This window comes from Salmo trutta, chromosome 14 (assembly GCF_901001165.1).
Source record: "Salmo trutta chromosome 14, fSalTru1.1, whole genome shotgun sequence".
In the NCBI taxonomy this organism is placed as follows: domain Eukaryota; kingdom Metazoa; phylum Chordata; class Actinopteri; order Salmoniformes; family Salmonidae; genus Salmo; species Salmo trutta.
Window position 1 is genome coordinate 49,219,294 of NC_042970.1, and position 19,593 is coordinate 49,238,886.

A 19,593-nucleotide genomic window follows, 5' to 3' on the forward strand; every position below is an offset into this window, starting at 1 on the left:
TGGGGTGTTATTCCTGATGGCTTGGCGGAATACCAGCTGGCTCTCCGAGGAGGTCCTAAATCCCCATGTTACTCTACACAGATCTAAAGGAACAGAGCCTATTATTGTTTTCAGTTGAGAGGGATGTTAAGGCAAAGTGTGTGTCTTCTCTCCTCATGCAGAGTTGCTGGGTTGGTGAACAAGGTTTTGGCTTGTCATGGGTAAGCAACTAGATAGTACCTCACATGAGGGGAAGGAGAGGAAACATAGTAGGATAGAACCATTGCACTGTGTATGCCCTCCCCTCATGTGCTAAGTTGCAGAGTCCGGTGGGTCGACAGGGTGGGCCTTCTAATCTCGGGGGGAACGATGGAGGAAAAGAGGGAGAGAGGCTGAACACGGCAAGAAAAGGGAAGGGCCTGAAGTCAGCCTGACCTTAACAGCTGTGTGGAAAGGGGGGGAGAGAGGGAGTGGAGAAATGAGAGAGAGGGGAAGAGTGTAGTGTTTGTGCAGCAGGCTGGCAGGGTGAACAGCTAGTGAGAGGGTTGTAAGAGGAGAGGGGGAATGAGAGAGAAGGGTGTTTCTTTGAAGGCCGAAAGGGGAGAAAGAGGGCAACCAGAGAAGAGTATAAGTGCAGAGAGTGGAGGGTCTGTGCATGCTGGGAAGGGACAGCAGCTAGTGAGGGAGAGAGAATGGTGTAAAAGTACAGGCTGTGTGTACAGGCTGACAGAAGAAAGAAGGGTGCAAGAGCGACGGCAGGAGGGTGCGAGAGAGCGGGCCCTGTGCTTTTTGAAAGAAGAGGGAGAGACGTGTGGTGAAGGAAAGACGGGAGGCTGGACTGAGTGAATGTTGTGGCGGTTCCAGTCCTGGCTGAGTAGAGTGAGAAAGATCAACTTGGGACAGGGGTGTGAGGGCTCACGGGAGGAAAGGGGTTTTGGGGTGTCAAAGGAAGGACCCAGCTTCCCTGTACAGTGTGAAAAGGAGGAAAAGAGTGATTCCCTATTGAAAAAACGAGGGGAGCCTAAGGAGTAAGAGAAGGAAAGCAGGTCCTTGGGATATCCGGATAACTGACTTGTGGATAAAATCTGAAAAAGGGGAAGACAGAACCAGAGGATCAATGGGGTGCATTCACAGTATCCAGCATTGCAGCAGAAAGAGACGTGCCCCGGAACCTGAGGGATCCCCGAAAGTAGCAGTCCACAATATCCCCGTTGAAATCCTACAGCTGGCTGAGGTAAGCAAGGCACTTGTTGACATCTCTGTCTGCAACACTCTAAAAGTGTAACCCTTCTGTGGCTCAGTTGGTAGAGCATGGTACATACGTCAGGGTTGTGGGTTCTATTCATGCTGGGGCCACTCATCCAAAGATGTATGCATACAATACTGTTAGTTGTTTTTGGCGTCTGCTGATATATATCCCCTCAGGAGACAATATTTTGGGGATGAATAAAAAGTACAAAACTTCAAGTTCTCGATTGATTGTAACGTGAGTGACACGCCTACTGCTTTTTGGAGTTGTCTTGTGACCCATCATATGTAAACAAAACCAATATTTCTAGCCAGGACCCGGAGTCTCAGCCCATAAGGTGTCAACTGCAACCTACCCTATGGAAATGGGGCATGTGGATAGTGTCATGATGTGCGATATAACAGAAACGCACTCAAATGATTTGGATTGAAATTAAAATCAGTGGTCTCAAAGTCAGATCCTGGAGGCTAGGAGTGTGTGCAATAGTTTGTTTGTTCCAGCCCATGGATACCACACTTGATCTAACTTATCATGGTCCTCAATCAACACCCTGATTAGTTGAATCGGATAGTGTTAGTTCTGGGCTGGAACAAAAACCTAGAGTGCGTTCGCAAAAGTATTCAGGCCCCTTGACTTTTTCCACATTTTGTTAAGTTGCCTTATTCTAAAATGGATTAAATAAAAACATTTCCTCAATCTACACACAATACACCATAATGACAAAGCGAAAACAGGTTTTTAGAAATGTTGCTAGTGTATTAGAAATATAAAACATATCTTATTTACATAAGTATTCAGACCCTTTGCTATGAGACTTAAAATTCAGCTCAGGTGCACCCTGTTTTCCATTGATCATCCTTGAGCTGTTTCTACAACTTGATGGGTGTCCACCTGTGGTAAATTCAATTAGGTCCCAGAGTTGACAGTGCATATCAGAGCGAAAACCAAGCCATGAGGTCGAAGGAATTGTACGTAGAGCTCCAAGACAGGATTGTGTCAAGGCACAGATCTAGGGAAGGGTACCAAACATGCTGCAGCATTGAAGGTCCCCAAAAACAGTGGCCTCCATCATTCTTAAATGGAAGAAGTTTGGAATCACCAAGACTCTTCCTAGAGCTGGCCCAGCCAGAACCCGGACTTGAACAAGATCAAACATCTCTGGAGAGACCTGAAAATAGCTATGCAGTGACACTCCCCATCCAACCTGACAAAGCTTGAGACAATCTGCAGAGAAGAATGGGAGAAACTCCCCAAATACAGGTGTGCCAAGCTTGTAGCGTCATACCCAAGAAGACTCAAGGCTGTAAATGCTGCCAAAGTTCTTAGTAAATGTTCTACTTATGTAAATGCTTTATCGTTATGGGGTACTGTGTGTAGATGGATTAAATATATTTTTCTATATTTAATCTGTTTTAGAATAAGGCTGTAACATAATGTGGAAAAAGTGAAGGTCTGAATACTTTCTGAATGTACGTACACCTGTTGGCCTAAAGAAAACAACAGTTCTACACCGTAGACACTATGATCCTAGTTTGGCAGAGGTCTGGTGCGAGCTGCACATTCTACCTGGTCACCTCAATCATACCCTCTGCTCACTACTGACCAACCGGATGTTCCAGTGTTCAGTGAAAATGGAAAGAGAGCCTGTGACATGACTTCTGCTTTTAGACATTAACAATGGCGACTCTCCATCTTAACTCCTCCACATTTACTGGATTGATTGAACAGTGCAGAAGAGAACCTCCCCTAAGTTTTTCGTGATGGTATAACATTTTAAAATGCAATTTCGCGGAAGGATTACAACTTTGGAAGCAACTACTTGTCCACACTAAAGAGAGGATGGTCTCAGCTTTCTGTAGGTATAATTTATAACGTCTCAATGATCAAAAAGCTCAAAGCACACTTTTTTACAATCAAGATATTTGAAATGGCTTAGAAATGTGGAGAATGAAAATGTGCATCGGTCAATGAGAGTGCACTAGGCCTCATTGCAACGTTTTTTTAATGACATTACATTTACTGTTAGATTTATACATGGCTACTAGCAGTAGGTGTTATATTTAGAGTTAGTGATCTAGCTACTATGTTTTGGAGTTGGCACTTCCTCAGGTGGTGAATTGGCACCAATTTAATTAGGCTTATATCATATTAGTGCACATAAAGATGATAGCAAATTCATCTCTATTGAACCAAAAAATCGGAACATTCTGGAGCCCTATTGTGACAGTAAAATATAACTAATATGGCCTGATGTGGTGGTCTGCCCTTGAGCAATGTCGATTAAGGCAGCCCCCTGCACAGCTCCGATTCAGAGGACTTGGGTTAAATGCGGAAGACACATTTCAGTTGAAAGCATTCAGTTGTACAACTGACTAGGTATCCCCCTTTCCCTTTTTAATTGTCAACCCAAAATTCATGACAACCCTGGATTAGGTTGCTTATCAAAATATATTTGAATCATGCATTTCTGCTTGGACATGTTAGATGTAAAAATGTATTTATTGAATCTCCGTAGTCTATTACACTTCTTAATAAAGCATTGAGAATTACTTTGTAGTTACTTTATAAAATGATTAGGCCTACTCAAATTGTTTGTGTGACGCTGTGCATATTTGGGGGGGGATTGCCACCAAATCATGGGCTGGTGCCACCAACTGAAAAAGTTTGAGGCACCAGTGCCACCAGGGAAAAATGTTAGCCCTGCCGTGTTTAGTCAAAGGCATTAAAGTATCCCTAGTATTCGCCGCACGCAATGTCAGGAGTCCCATTTAGTTCACTTTCAGAAGGGGTCATATACCGGTCAGGATTAGAGGTCAAGTGGAGAGAGAGCGAGAGAGAGAGCGGGGGATGATAGTTGGATGGGATTGAAGGGGGTTAATCATGTCTGTTCCCTGGTGGTCAAAGTTGAAGAGGAAGTGGTGTCCGTTACTCTCCTATGCGTCGCGTCGTCTGCATGTCTGCTGTAGCCGTATTTAGGAGCAGCCACATTGCGACATGGCTCCAAGTGTGTCTTTACTAGTCTGTTCCAAAAATGTGAAATGCATGCATGTACGATTTCTTTACATGATTAAGGCCTATGTCATAAATCAGAATTCAATCATTGAATTTGATCGTCTGTGTGAGTGCTGTTCTATTGTTTTTGTTTTCATGATAGCAGTACAGTGAAAGTACTGTGGTATGAGGGTATGGTTGTGACAGTTGACCAGCTCAGCTGTGTGTGCTGTTAATACTTGTATCAATACCTGGCCTATGCTCTACAGCCCTCAAATTCAAATCTGGACCTTGATGCCAGTTGAACTGCTTTGCTTTTATTCTTCCCCTCTAATCAGGGACTGATTTAGACTTGGGACACCAGGTGGGTACAGTTAATTATCAGGTAGAACAGAAAAACAGCAGTATACCCCTGCACTAGAGAAAGAAACATTGGCATGGGGTTTATACATGCAAAGAATTTGTCATGTTTGTTGGCAAAGTTGACATTGCATTACTCCAAACCACAGGTATTGCATTGTGTCCAATGCACATTGCTCTCTTGAATGCCATTGACAATTTTTTTGTTGGTGCCATGCGTATTTAACCCAAGCCAAAAATAAGGTGCTTGTTGACTAGATGGATTCACACGCGCCTGTGATTCCTGTACCTATTCTGGGAGTTTCATGGCTCTTTTCGAGGTGTCACTCTTCTGCTCATGGAATGTGGGGATATAAATACACATCGTAGGATCATACCTCTGGTTTCCCCACCTGCTCCCGTCCCTTCCGTGTGGGTTACCCAAAGCCAGGACCCATACTTCAGCATGTCGTCAGCAACAGGCTGTCACTGAGAACACACACTTTGTGGAAGGGGTGTCTCTGGTAGTGTATTTGGAGAGGTTTATGTAGGCCTATGTGTGCATGTGGTGTGTGACTACAGTGTAGCGTAGTATGTGTTCTGCAGTGTGTGTGTTTGTTTGTGTGCATGCAATAATATACACTGCTCAAAAAAATAAAGGGAACACTTAAACAACACATCCTAGATCTGAATGAAAGAAATAATCTTATTAAATACTTTTTTCTTTACATAGTTGAATGTGCTGACAACAAAATCACACAAAAATAATCAATGGAAATCCAATTTATCAACCCATGGAGGTCTGGATTTGGAGTCACACTCAAAATTAAAGTGGAAAACCACACCACAGGCTGATCCAACTTTGATGTAATGTCCTTAAAACAAGTCAAAATGAGGCTCAGTAGTGTGTGTGGCCTCCACGTGCCTGTATGACCTCCCTACAACGCCTGGGCATGCTCCTGATGAGGTGGCGGATGGTCTCCTGAGGGATCTCGTACCAGACCTGGACTAGATCATCCGCCAACTCCTGGACAGTCTGTGGTGCAACGTGGCGTTGGTGGATGGAGCGAGACATGATGTCCCAGATGTGCTCAATTGGATTCAGGTCTGGGGAACGGACGGGCCAGTCCATAGCATCAATGCCTTCCTCTTGCAGGAACTGCTGACACACTCCAGCCACATGAGGTCTAGCATTGTCTTGCATTAGGAGGAACCCAGAGCCAACCGCACCAGCATATGGTCTCACAAGGGGTCTGAGGAGCTCATCTCAGTACCTAATGGCAGTCAGGCTACCTCTGGTGAGCACATGGAGGGCTGTGCTGCCCCCCAAAGAAATGCCACCCCACACCATGACTGACCCAACGCCAAACCGGTCATGCTGGAGGATGTTGCAGGCAGCAGAACGTTCTCCACGGCGTCTCCAGACTCTGTCACGTCTGTCACGTGCTTAGTGTGAACCTGCTTTCATCTGTGAAGAGCACAGGGCGCCAGTGGCGAATTTGCCAATCTTGGTGTTCTCTGGCAAATGCCAAACGTCCTGCACGGTGTTGGGCTGTAAGCACAACCCCCACCTGTGGACGTCGGGCCCTCATACCACCCTCATGGAGTCTGTTTCTGACCGTTTGAGCAGACACATGCACATTTGTGGCCTGCTGGAGGTCATTTTGCAGGGCTCTGGCAGTGCTCCTCCTGCTCCTCCTTGCACAAAGGCGGAGGTAGCGGCCCTGCTGCTGGGTTGTTGCCCTCCTACGGCCTCCTCCACGTCTCCTGATGTACTGGCCTGTCTCCTGGTAGCGCCTCCATGCTCTGGACACTACGCTGACAGACACAGCAAACCTTCTTGCCACAGCTCGCATTGATGTGCCATCCTGGATGAGCTGCACTACCTGAGCCACTTGTGTGGGTTGTAGACTCTGTCTAATGCTACCACTAGAGTGAAAGCACTGCCAGCATTCAAAAGTGACCAAAACATCAGCCAGGAAGCATAGGGACTGAGAAGTGGTCTGTGGTCCCCACCTGCAGAACCACTCCTTTATTGGGGGTGTCTTGCTTATTGCCTATAATTTCCACCTGTTGTCTATTCCATTTGCACAACAGCATGTGAAGTGTATTGTCAATCAGTGTTGCTTCCTAAGTGGACAGTTTGATTTCACAGAAGTGTGATTGACTTGGAGTTACATTGTGTTGTTTAAGTGTTCCCTTTATTTTTTTGAGCAGTGTATATCCAAGTGTGTGTGGGAGAGATGTGGATGCTGGCTTGCTGTTCACACACCAAAAAAAACATCTACCAGAAGGTAATAATGAAATCCACTATGTATGAATCACTGGCACCGGCCGCTCCTCTCCCATCTCCATATTAGAGGCTGTGTGCTTTGGGGCTGTAATGGTTGGAGATGCCTTGGGAATGAGCTAGCCTTTGGCTGGAGTTTGACGAAAGGGGTGGGGTGCTCAAATCGAGCAATTTCACAAACAGTCATGCAAGTCTACAGGGACAACTGGGGTGTACAGTTCCTATAGAGAGTATTCACACCCTTTCACTTTTTCCACATGTTGTGTTACAAGGTGGTATTAAAATGAATTAGTCTTTTTGTGTCAACGATCTACACAAAATACTCGCTCCATGTGGAAGAAAAATGTTAAATTAAATTAAAGCCACTCTTGATTGCATAAATATTCAAACACACTATGTTGACATGCCCACACAAAACCCTCACATACGCTAAATACGTACACAAACCGACACAAACATATTAACACACACACATAAATACACTCATTGTTGCGAGTGCTGTGTTCCTTATTTTACTCTCATTATTATCAATCCTGATGCATAGTCACTTTACCCTGCCTTCATGTACATATCTACCTCAAATACCTCATATCTCTGCACATTGATCTGGTACTGGTACTCCCTGTATAGAGCTCCATTCTTGTGTATTTTATTCCTCTTGTGTTACTATTTTATTTGAAAACTCTGCATTGTTGCTTTGGGCTCGTAGGCAAGCATTTCACTTAAGTCTTCATCAGTTGTATTCGGCGAGTGTGACGTAAGATTTGATTTGAACCACATTTACTAAAGGCCCTAATTGTACTCTTTTGCGGGGGATTCAATACATCTTCCTCATGCAAGCAGTCAAATCATTCAATATAATTGAAAAGTTTGAATCCTATGAGAGAGAGAAGTTTTCTTTACATTGTTTTGTATGCAATGTGGCTTCTCAGGTTCTCTTCTCCTTTCTCACCACTAGCTGCAGCTATTGTCTAATATTTTGTACTCGTAGGCTTGTGGAAAACAGTGACATGACGTGCAGAGATGATATAGAGTGAATAATTGATCGTATTTTTTATGTTTTAAAAATGTACACAATGAATGCGGTAATATTATTCACATTGACCATGTAGATTTATATGAACCAATCAAACATGAGTTTTTGGCCACTCCCTTAGTATGACCTGGCCAATAGATTTAGTCAAATCTGTAAAAACAATCCTCTGGGGTTTGTTGTGGCCCTAAATCCACCTACGTCGGGAATAGATCTGAAAGAGGATGAGTAATAACAAGACGTATATTTGACACTGAGGTAAAGTTGGTTTTATAGTCAGACATTCAACAGACATTCGCCAGACATTCGCCAAACGCCATTTACAAATGTAAAAATCAATAACTAATTCACCGTTTGTCACAGAGTCATCAAATTAGATGATTTATTCTATAAATGTCTAGCATACTTTTACAACCTTTATTTTGAGCACAAATTCCAGTTTTGATTTGATAGAAATACATAACATCTATAAAATGCCATTTAAAAGGGTATAAATCAATAACTAATTCACCGTTTGTCACAGAAACATCAAACTAGGTATGATTTATTCTATAAATGTCTAGCATACTTTTACAGCCTTTTGTTTTGAGTAAACATTAGTTTTGATTTGATAGAAATATACAATTTTTAAGATGCCATTTAAAGCGGTATAAATCAATAACTCATTCACCGTTTGTCACAATCATCATACTAGGTATGATTTATAAATGTCTAGTATACTTTTACAACCTTTGTTTTGTGAAACAATGTGACTTTTGACTTGATAGAAATACATAACATCTGTAAAATGCCATTTAAAGATATGTAAATCAGTAACTTTTTCACTGATTAGGACATTATCATCAAACTAGGTATTATTTATTCTATAAATGTCTAGTATACTTTTATAACCTTTTCTTTGAGTAGAAATTCCAGTTTTGATTTGATAGAAATACATAATCTAAAATGTTGCATTAAAAGATGAAGAAATCAATAACTAATTCAGTGATTGTCACAGAAAAAAAGTGAAAATATGCATTTATTTGCAATAACTTTAAAGAAATGTTCATTTCAAGTGCAATTTGTTCTATATAAAGTTAGACAATGTTTACATAAATTTGTACAATGTTTACAATCTTAAATTGTATGCCAAATCAATGTTTGCATTTTTAGTGCAAGAGTTCCACATTTTAAAGTAGTTACAAGGCACAACAGTTATTTATTAATACGTCTCTAATTTAACAGCAAAGAGGCCCCTTCCAATCATTTTCTATTTTGGCTTTGTTGAAGTCCTTCTTTGTCATCCCCAGACAAGCTGAACAGTACCATCTCCTGAGGTAATAGATTCAACACTTACAGCCAATGTTTAATACCCCGCGTATTCCCAGAACTCATTCTGGAAAGTCTATAGATTCAGTGGTCCCTTTATTAGGTACAACCCCCTTTGCATCTGGAACAGTGTGAATTCAAAATGGTTGATGAAACTGGGAAAGGAGATGGACTGTTCAAGTTTTTAAGTCCAGTTGGAGTTTATTACAGTCAGTACAATTTTTGTAACTTTTCTGAGTTACAAAAGACCATAACAGACTGCTGTCATTTTGCACATTCTAAAGTTCAAACAGTTACAGAATACCCGAATACTTCTCTGCATGCTTTAGTGTCTAGCAAGCCAAGACCACGGGACTTGGTGTATATAGGAGCAATTTATTTTCGTCTATAGGGTGGTGAACCTAATAAAGTGGCAACTGAGTGTAGATATCACAAACGACTCCTTTTGAGCAGTGTCTGTCTGTTATACGTTTGATCAATGGGTATAATGGTCAATCTGATCCCCAAGGTCCTCATAGGCTCACTTGGATATATAGAGTTGGAGATGAAAAAAATAATAATAATGAAACTAGGACATTAAAACACTGGCAGAATTCTTTCATCCACATCCATTCACATAAAATATGTATTTTAAACTATCAATACCTTTCTAAGACCACTGTCTTTCTGGATGTTTTAAAAGGTTTGCGAATAGTTATTTCTGTAAGGAATGTGAATTGAAAGGGATATGGTAATACCTATGTAGATGTAGTTTCTCCACTGGTATAATGTGTGGTAGTTGCACACCTCCCTGCTGAATTATGTAGAGCTGATTTGGGCCAGTTTATATATTTTTTTATTATCTTTTGTGAAAAACCAAATTTTCACATAGGCTTTGTGTTAGCAGTTTAAGAGAGAAAGAGAGCAAATAGCATAGGGACAGCCTGGTTGAAGTCCTAGTTTTTAATGGTTAGTGCCAGTAGATTGCAGAGGGGTTCACGTACAGTTCAGGGGCAAATCATAAAGGTATACATTTAGCACAAAAACAAAGCATGTACCATCTGCTTTTTTTTGTCATCCACCCTCTATCTTTCAATACCCATGCTAATATATACAGTATATACGTACACTACCGGTTCAAAAGTTTGTGGTCACTTAGAAATGTCCTTGTTTTTGAAAGAAAAGGTTTTTTTTGTCCATTAAAATAACATCAAATTGATCAGAAATACAGTGTAGACATTGTTAATGATGTAAATGACTATTGTAGCTGATTTTTAATGGGATATCTACATAGGCGTACAGAGGCCCATTATCAGCAACCATCACTCCTGTGTTCCAATGGCATGTTGTGTTAGCTAATCCAAGTTTATCATTTTAAAAGGCTAATTGATCATTAGAAAACCCTTTTGCAATTGTTAGCACAGCTGGAAACTGTTGTTCTGATTAAAGAAGCAATAAAACTGGCCTTCTTTAGACTAGTTGAGTATCTGGAGCATCAGCATTTGTGGGTTCGATTACAGGAAAGAGTGGGAGGCCCCGGTGCACAACTGAGCAAGAGGACAAGTACATTTGAGTGTCTAGTTTGAGAAACAGACGCCTCACAAGTCCTTAACTGGCAGCTTCATTGAATAGTACCCGCAAAACACCAGTCTCAACTTCAACAGTGAAGAGGCGATTCCGGGATGCTGGCCTTCTAGGCAGAGTTGCAAAGAAAAAGCCATATCTCAGACTGGCCAATAAAAAGTAAAGATTAAGATGGGCAAAAGACCACAGACATGGCTTTTTCTTTGCAACAATGGCTAGAAAGCCAGTATCCCGGAGTCGCCTCTTCACTGTTGACGTTGAGACTGGTGTTTTGCGGGTACTATTTAATGAAGCTGCCAGTTGAGGACTTATTAAGGCATCTGTTTCTCAAACTAGACACACTAATGTACTTGTCTTCTTGCTCCATTGTGCACCGGGGCCTCCCCCTCTTTCTATTCCGGCCGCCTCACTTCGCGTTCTCAGGAAACTATGCAGTATTTCGTTTTTTTTTTAATTGTTTCTTACATTGTTACCCCAGGAAATCTGAAGTTGTATTACATACAGCTGGGAGGAGCTATTAGATATAAGAGCAACGTCAACTTACCAACATCACAACCAGGAATACGACTTTCCCGAAGCGGATCCTCTGTTTGGTCCACCACCCAGGACAATGGATCGGATCTCAGCCGGCGACCCAAAACAACGGCGCCGCAGGAGGGTCAGAAGAAGTGGTCTTCTGGTCAGGCTCCGTAGACGGGCACATCGCGCACCGCTCCCGTGTTTACTACATTTACATTTGACATTTTAGTCATTTAGCAGACGCTCTTATCCTGAGCGACTTACAGTAGTGAATGAATGCATTTCATAAAAAATTCTCCATACTGGTCCCCCGTGGGAATCGAACCCACAACCCTGGCGTTTCAAACACCATGCTCTACCAAATGAGCCACACGGGACCGTACTACTCACCAATGTCCAGTCTCTTGACAAGGTAGACGAAATCCGAGCAAGGGTTGCCTTCCAGAGAGACATCAGAGATTGTAACGTTCTTTGTTTAACGGAAACGTGGCTCACTCGAGACACGCTATCGGAGTCGGTACAGCCACCTGGTTTCTTCACACATCGCGGCGACAGAAACAAACATCTCTCTGGTAAGAAGAAGGGCGGGGGGGTATGCCTTATGATTAACGAGATGTGGTGTGATCATAACAACATACAGGAACTCAAGTCCTTTTGCTCACCTGACCTAGAATTCCTTACAATCAAATGTCGACCTGATTATCTACCAAGAGAATTCTCTTCGATTATAATCACAGCCGTATATATCCCCCCTCCAAGCAGACACATCGATGGCCCTGAATGAACTTCATTGGACTCTATGTAAACTAGAAACATATCCTGAGGCTGCATTCATTGTAGCTGGGGATTTTAACAAGGCTAATCTGAAAACAAGACTCCCTAAATTTTATCAGCATATCGAATGCGCTACCCGGTCGTAAAAAATCCTGGACCATTGTTACTCTAACTTCCGCAACGCATACAAAGCCCTGCCCCGCCCTCCTTTCGTAAAATCTGACCACGACTCCATTTTGTTGCTCCCAGCCTATAGACAGAAACTAAAACAGGAAACGCCCGTGCTCAGGTCTGTTCAACGCTGGTCCGACCAATCTGATTCCACGCTTCAAGATTGCTTCGATCACGTGGACTGGGATATGTTCCGCATAGCGTTGGACAAAACATTGATGAATACGCTGATTCGGTGAGCGAGTTTATTAGCAAGTGCATCGGTGATGTTGTACCCACAGCAACTTTTAAAACCTTCCCCAACCAGAAACCGTGGATTGATGGCAGCATTCGTGCAAAACTGAAAGCGCGAACCACTTCTTTTAATCAGGGCAAGGCGACCGGAAACATGACCGAATACAAACCATGTAGCTATTCCCTCCGCAAGGCAATCAAACAAGCTAAACATCAGTATAGAGACAAAGTAGAGTCGCAATTCAACGGCTCACACACGAGAGGTATGTGGCAGGGTCTACAGTCAATCAGACTACAAATAGAAAACCAGCCCCTTCGCGGACCACGATGTCCTGCTCCCAGACAAACTAAACAACTTCTTTGCTTGCTTTGAGGACAATACAGTGCCAACGACATGGCCCGCTACCAAAACCTGCAGGCTCTCCTTCACCGCAGCTGACGTGTGTAAAGCATTTAAATGCGTTAACCTCACAAGGCTGCAGGCCCAGACAGCATCCCTAGCCGCGTCCTTAGAGCATGCGCAAACCAGCTGGCTGGTGTGTTTACAGACATATTCAATCAATCCTTATCCCAGTCAGCTGTTCCCACATGCTTCGAGGGCCACCATTGTTCCAGTTCCCAAGAAAGCTAAGGTAACTGAGCTAAATGACTATCGCCCCGTAGCACTCACCTCCGTCATCATGAAGTGCTTTGAGAGACTAGTCAAGGATCATATCACCATAGACCCTGGGTCTCGACCCCTTCCTGTGCAACTGGGTCCTGGACTTCCTGACGGGCCGCCCCCAGGTGGTGAGGGTAGGAAACAACATCTCCACCCCGCTGATCCTCAACACTGGGGCCCCACGGGTGCCTTCTCAGCACTCTCCTGTACTCCCTGTTCACCCATGACTGCGTGGCCACGCACGCCTCCAACTCAATCATCAAGTTTGCAGACGACACTACAGTGGTAGGCTTGATTACCAACGACGACGAGACGGCCTACAGGGAGGAGGTGAGGGCCCTCGGAGTGTGGTGTCAGGAAAATAACCTCACTCAACGTCAACAAAACAAAGATGATCATGGACTTCAGGAAACAGCAGAGGGAGCACCCCCCTATCCACATCGACGGGACAGTAGTGGAGAAGGTGGAAAGTTTTAAGTTCCTCGGCGTACACATCACGGACAAACGGAAAAGGTCCACCCACACAGACAGCGTGGTGAAGAAGGCGCAACAGCGCCTCTTCAACCTCAGAAGGCTGAAGAAATTCGGCTTGTCACCAAAAACACTCACAAACTTTTACAGATGCACAATCAAAAGCATCCTGTCGGGCTGTATCACCGCCTGGTACAGCAACTGCTCCGCCCACAACCGTAAGGCTCTCCACAGGGTAGTGAGGTCTGCACAACGCATCACCGGGGGCAAACTACCTGCTCTCCAGGACACCTACACCACCCGATGTCACAGGAAGGCCAAAAAGATCATCAAGCACAACAATCACTAACATTGAGTGGCTGCTGCCAACGTACTGACTTAATCTCTAGCCACTTTAATAATTCAAAACTGGATGTAATAAATGTATCACTAGTCACTTTAAACTATGCCACTTTATATAATGTTTACATACCCTACACTACTCATCTCATATGTATATACTGTACTCTATACCATCTGCTGCATCTTGCCTATGCCGTTCGGCCATCGCTCATCCATATATATTTTTATGTACATATTCTTATTCATTCCTTTACACTTGTGTGTGTGTGTGTGTGTGTGTGTGTATAAGGTAGTTGTTGTGAAATTGTTAGATTACTTGTTAGATGTTACTGCATGGTCGGAACTAGAAACACAAGCATTTCGCTACACTCGCATTAACATCTGCTAACCATGTGTATGTGACAACTAAGATTTGATTTGGTTAGAGACAGTTTGCGCTGTTCTGTGAAGGGAGTAGTACACAACATTGTACGAGATCTTCAGTTTCTTGGCAATTTCACGCATGGAATAGCCTTCATTTCTCAGAACAAGGACAGACTGATGATTTTCAGAAGAAAGGTCTTTGTTTCTGGCCATTTTGAGCCTGTAATCGAACCCACAAATGCTGATGCTCCAGATACTCAGCTAGTCTAAAGTAGGACAGTTTTATTGCTTCTTTAATCGGGCCAACAGTTTTCAGCTGTGCTAACATAATTACAAAAGGGTTTTCTAATGATCAATTAGCCTTATAAAATTATAAACTTGGATTAGCTAACACAACATGCCATTGGAAAACAGGAGTGGTGGTTGCTGATAATGGACCTCTGTACGCCTATGTAGATATCCCATTAAAAATCAGCTACAATAGTCATTTACAACATTAACAATGTCTACACTGTTTTCTGATCCATTTAATGTTATTTTAATGGACAAAAATGTTGCTTTTCTTTGAATTTTATATTTTTAAGTGAACCCAAACTTTTGAACGGTAGTGTATGTTATGGTTCACTCTTAGTTTTCCTTATCTCCACTGTGGAATGTCCATGTTGATCCTCTTGGTTGTCTTGGTCCTCTTGATCCATACACCTCTTCTTTGTTAGTCAGGCCTGACCCCTTCATCCCGTATTTCTTTCCTGTAATCTAATTTAATTTGACTGAAGATGCAGAATTTTATGCCAGGCCCCTTCTAATAGGGTATAACGGACTCGTTAGAACTTTGACCACATGCCCTCTATCAAATCAAAACTGGAATTATTACTTAAATCAAAAGTTGTAAAAGTGTGCTAGACATTTATATAATAAATTATACCTAGTTTGATGTTTCTGTGAAAAACAGTGAATTAGTTATTGATTTATACTGCTTTAAATGGCATCTTATAGATTTAAAGTATTTATATCAAATCCAATCTAATGTTTACTCAAAACAAAGGTTGTGAAAGTATGCTAGACATTTATAGAATAAATCATACCTAGCTTGATGATTCTGTCATAATCAGTGAAAACGTTATTGATTTTTACAATTTTAAATGGCTTTTTGCAAATGTCTGTTTAATGTCGAATGTCCAAATGTTGAATATAAAACCAACTTTTCCTCTGTATATTTTGTCATTAATGATATATGAATAATTGCACAGGTTTTTAAAGGTGACCAAATTGCGAGATGATTAAGGTAAGGACTTGTGTTGCAATCATCATCAGCCAACTATTATTTATCTCGACAATTTAATTGAAAAACTTGTACTTGGGTGTGGATGTCTGCAGCACACGTCACTAGTAAACACTTCTGTGTTAGATTATTATGGATAATTTATCTGGGTTTCAGTTTCTTATTACCTGCTTGCAAAAGCGAGTGAAGACATGACATGGTTTTCCTCATTATTGTACTCTTAACGGTTAACCTAATACTCTTCAGTAACCACGGACCTCGACTCCATTCAACATTTTCTACTATACCATACTGTACTCCACTAGACTATACTATAGGCTATCATACTTCAATATGAATTGTAGAATACTATACTACCAGTACAGTTGAAGTCGGAAGATTACATACACTTAGGTTGGAATCATTAAAACTCGTTTTTCAACCACTCCACAAATTTCTTGTTAACAAACTATAGTTTTGGCAAGTCGGTTAGGACATCTACTTTGTGCATGACACAAGTCATTTTTCCAACAATTGTTTACAGACAGATTTTTTCACTTATAACTCAGTGGGTCAGAAGTTTACATACACTAAGTTAATTGTGTATTTAAACAACTTGGAAAATTCCAGAAAATGGTGTCATGGCTTTACAAGCTTCTGATTAGGCTAATTGACATAATTTAAGTCAATTGGAGGTGTACCTGTGGATATATTTCAAGGCCTACTTTCAAACTCAGTGCCTCTTTGCTTGACATCATGGGAAAATCAAAAGAAATCAGCCAAGACCTCAGAAAAAAAGTGTAGACCTCCACAAATCTGGTTCATCCTTGGGAGCAATTTCCAAATGTTTGAAGGTACCACGTTCATCTGTACAAACAATAGTACGCAAGTATAAACACCATGGGACTATAGCCATCATACCGCTCAGGAAGGAGACGCCTTCTGTCTCCTTCTATATCGACACAACCTGATAGGCCGCTCAGCAAGGAAGAAGCAGCTGCTCCAAAACCGCCATAAAAAAGCCAGACTATGGTTTGCAACTGCACATGGGGGACAAAGATCGTACTTTTGGGAAAAATGTCCTCTGGTCTGATGAAACAAAAATAGAACTGTTTGGCCATAATGACCATCGTTATGTTTGGAGGAAAAAGGGGGAGGCTTGTAAGCCGAAGAACCTCATCCCAACCATGAAACACAGGGGTGGCAGCATCATGTTGTGGGGGTGCTTTGCTGCAGGAGGGACTGGTGCACTTCACAAAATAGATGGCATCATGAGGACGGATAATTATGTGGATATATTGAAGCAACATCTCAAGACATCAGTCAGGAAGTTAAAGCTTGGTCGCAAATGGGTCTTCCAAATGGACAATGACCCCAAACATACTTCCAATTTTCTGGCAAAATGTTTTAAGGACAACAAAGTCAAGGTATTGGAGTGGCCATCACAAAGCCCTGACCTCAATCCTATAGAAAATGTGTGGGCAGAACTGAAAAAGCGAGTGCGAGCAAGGAGGCCTACAAACCTGACTCAGTTGCACCAGCTCTGTCAGGAGAAAATTCACCCAATTTATTGTGGGAAGCTTGTGGAAGGTTACCAGAAACGTTTGACCCAAGTTAAACAATTTAAAGGCAATACACTCAATTGGTATTTGTTAGCATGTAAACTTCTGACCCGCTGGGAATGTGATGTGAAATAAAAGCTGAAATAAATCCTTCTCTCTACTATTATTCTGACATTTCACATTCTTAGGCTCACCACTTTATTTTAACTGACCTAAAACAGGGATTATTTACTAGGATTAAATGTCAGGAATTGTGAAACTGAGTTTAAATGTATTTGGCTAAGGTGTATGTAAACTTATAAATTCAACTGTATATGCTATGCTTGTGAAATATAATGTATATCATCCCACTTAACTTTATGTCCAGTTTCACCCAACAGTTGATTTCATTTGAGTTTGTGTCACTTGAGCTTCCTGGATTGCTTCCTAGATGTCTTATGTAAGAAGTCTAATTTTCCTTGGATGGAAAGTATTAGTTACAAATGAAACAAGTTAAGTCACTGATCTTTGCCAAGGGTGTAGGCGAGTTCACATAGTGTGTACGCCACTCAAGTTGTTTCTCCAGTGTTTCTTTTTCCAGATTCATCAGATAATTTCCCTTGCCATTTGACCATTATTTTTAAAAGGATGGACACTGAATTGCTAAACTCAAATTGATTCTAGGAGGCAGCCCTAATCATGAGTTATATAACAGTATACCAGCTGAAGGATATAATAAAATATGTATGCCTAGTATCTAACAAGAGACAGAGATGGGTATGGAGCGAGTGAGTGAAAGACAGAGAGTGAGAAAAAGAGTGAAACTTACAGATTAGTCATCTCTCCCACTTCCCATGCTAGCGGTTAGCGGTAACAAAAACAGTCATAATGACAGATCCATCCATTCTGATGAGTCCAGTGGCAGTTTAGTAAACATGCAAAGTAAACCCAAATATAACAGTCTGGACACACATACATCATTCTATGTGTTTTCACACTGTGCTTTGGCTATCTTTATGTCTGTAGGATGACCACTATGCTGTTGAACATGCTATTTTAACATCCTTGCGTGTTAAAAACAAGCCAGGGGCAGCTTCAGTGGACTACATAAACTATTGATTTCGATAGAACACACACACACACTTTATAGCAACCTTTTAAATCACAGCAAAGCTACATATGCTTCCTCTTAGAATGTGGGATGGAGGGAGGGGCGGCCAACGGAGAGGTGTGATGGAGTGAGTGAATAAGTAAATGTGTTTGTTGCTGGGTGTTAGTTGTTGACCTAGACCACACTCTTCCCCCCTCCCTTCTTGGGAGGATAGATTAATGACAATGTAGTTCACGTGCAATCAGGTGACACTGCTTTTGGATGTTCTCAGACGTTTGCCATGCCTTTTCTCCTCTGAGAGTGCATAAAAAGCATGGATTTTGAGGCAGTAGATGATGTAGATTTTATAGTTAACTAGTTAACTAGATTTTATAGTTAACTGTAACTATAAAATCTACATCCTCTACTGCCACACAGGGGACTGTGTGTGTATACATTTGTGTATGAATGTAGGTTTTGATTTCTATTGAAATATCTCTATAAATGTGACTGTTACTTAAAATAATTGTTGTATCTTGTAGGCAGGTGAGTCTGAATCCCGTGTGCGTGCATGTATGCATGCGTAAGCAGCTGTTTTTATGTAGTCCATTCAATGTTCCTGGAGGTTTTGATCTTCCTTATTGGACGAGCCATCCATCTCCCAACACCAAGACTGTTTGAACAAATGTCCACTTGTAAAATGAGCAGCAGCAATGGAATGAAACCCTACATCCATTTTTAGTTTTCTGACAAAGGATGTTCTCTCAACGAACCAAGCCATTCTTGTCTCTACTTCTCTTCTCTCTGCCTCTCCTCTCGGCTTTGCTCAGTGGCTCCCAAAATTCTTTGCGATGTGACTCACAAAGCTTTTCAAGTTATATTGCGACCCACAAATTAACAAAGCCGTATTTCTAGCCAGTAACTGCTAAGCTTTGGCCACAGACGGTGGGTTTTGATCTGCCATTTAACAGATTAGATTATCATTTGAGCAACATTTTTGTGGTGCTCTAGTTTGTCACTGGTGCCTGTTGACAGTGCTGACTGTCTAGCATAGGTTTCCACTGAAAGGGTGCCTGTACTGCACTGTGCCAGTCTAGGCAGCTGTGTAAACATCCACCTCTCTCCCTGTATTAAGGAAAATGGTAGTGGTGTCTCTCTCTCTCTAGTCTGAATCCCTCCATCCCTTCAACCTGTAACACAAAGAGTGAAGACAGACATTGACAGACAGACACACACACACACACACACACACATATATTCACCTCAAGCACGGGTGAGTATAGCAGCACACACCACTATCACACTATCAAACTATATATCATCAACGGGGCTGTCATGGAGACAGTAACTTCAAATTCCTCGGTGTACACATCTCAGAGAAGCTAACCACACGGACACCGTAGTGAAGAAGGCG

General features: G+C 42.0%; 1 protein-coding gene across 5 annotated transcripts in view; it reads left to right on the forward strand.

Moving 5' to 3' along the window:
• Positions 1 to 270: 270 nt before the first annotated feature.
• The window catches only part of LOC115208312 (tensin-2), a 78,452-nt gene continuing 59,129 nt past the window's right edge, over positions 271 to 19,593 (forward strand). For all 5 annotated transcript variants that reach the window (XR_003881143.1, XR_003881144.1, XM_029776252.1 and 2 more), the window contains exon 1: positions 271 to 1,213. Coding sequence is in view for 3 of the 5 variants with exons in the window: in XM_029776252.1 (XP_029632112.1) it covers positions 1,097 to 1,213 (117 nt within the window). In the remaining 2 variants the exon portion in view is untranslated. The remainder of the gene's footprint in view (positions 1,214 to 19,593) is intronic.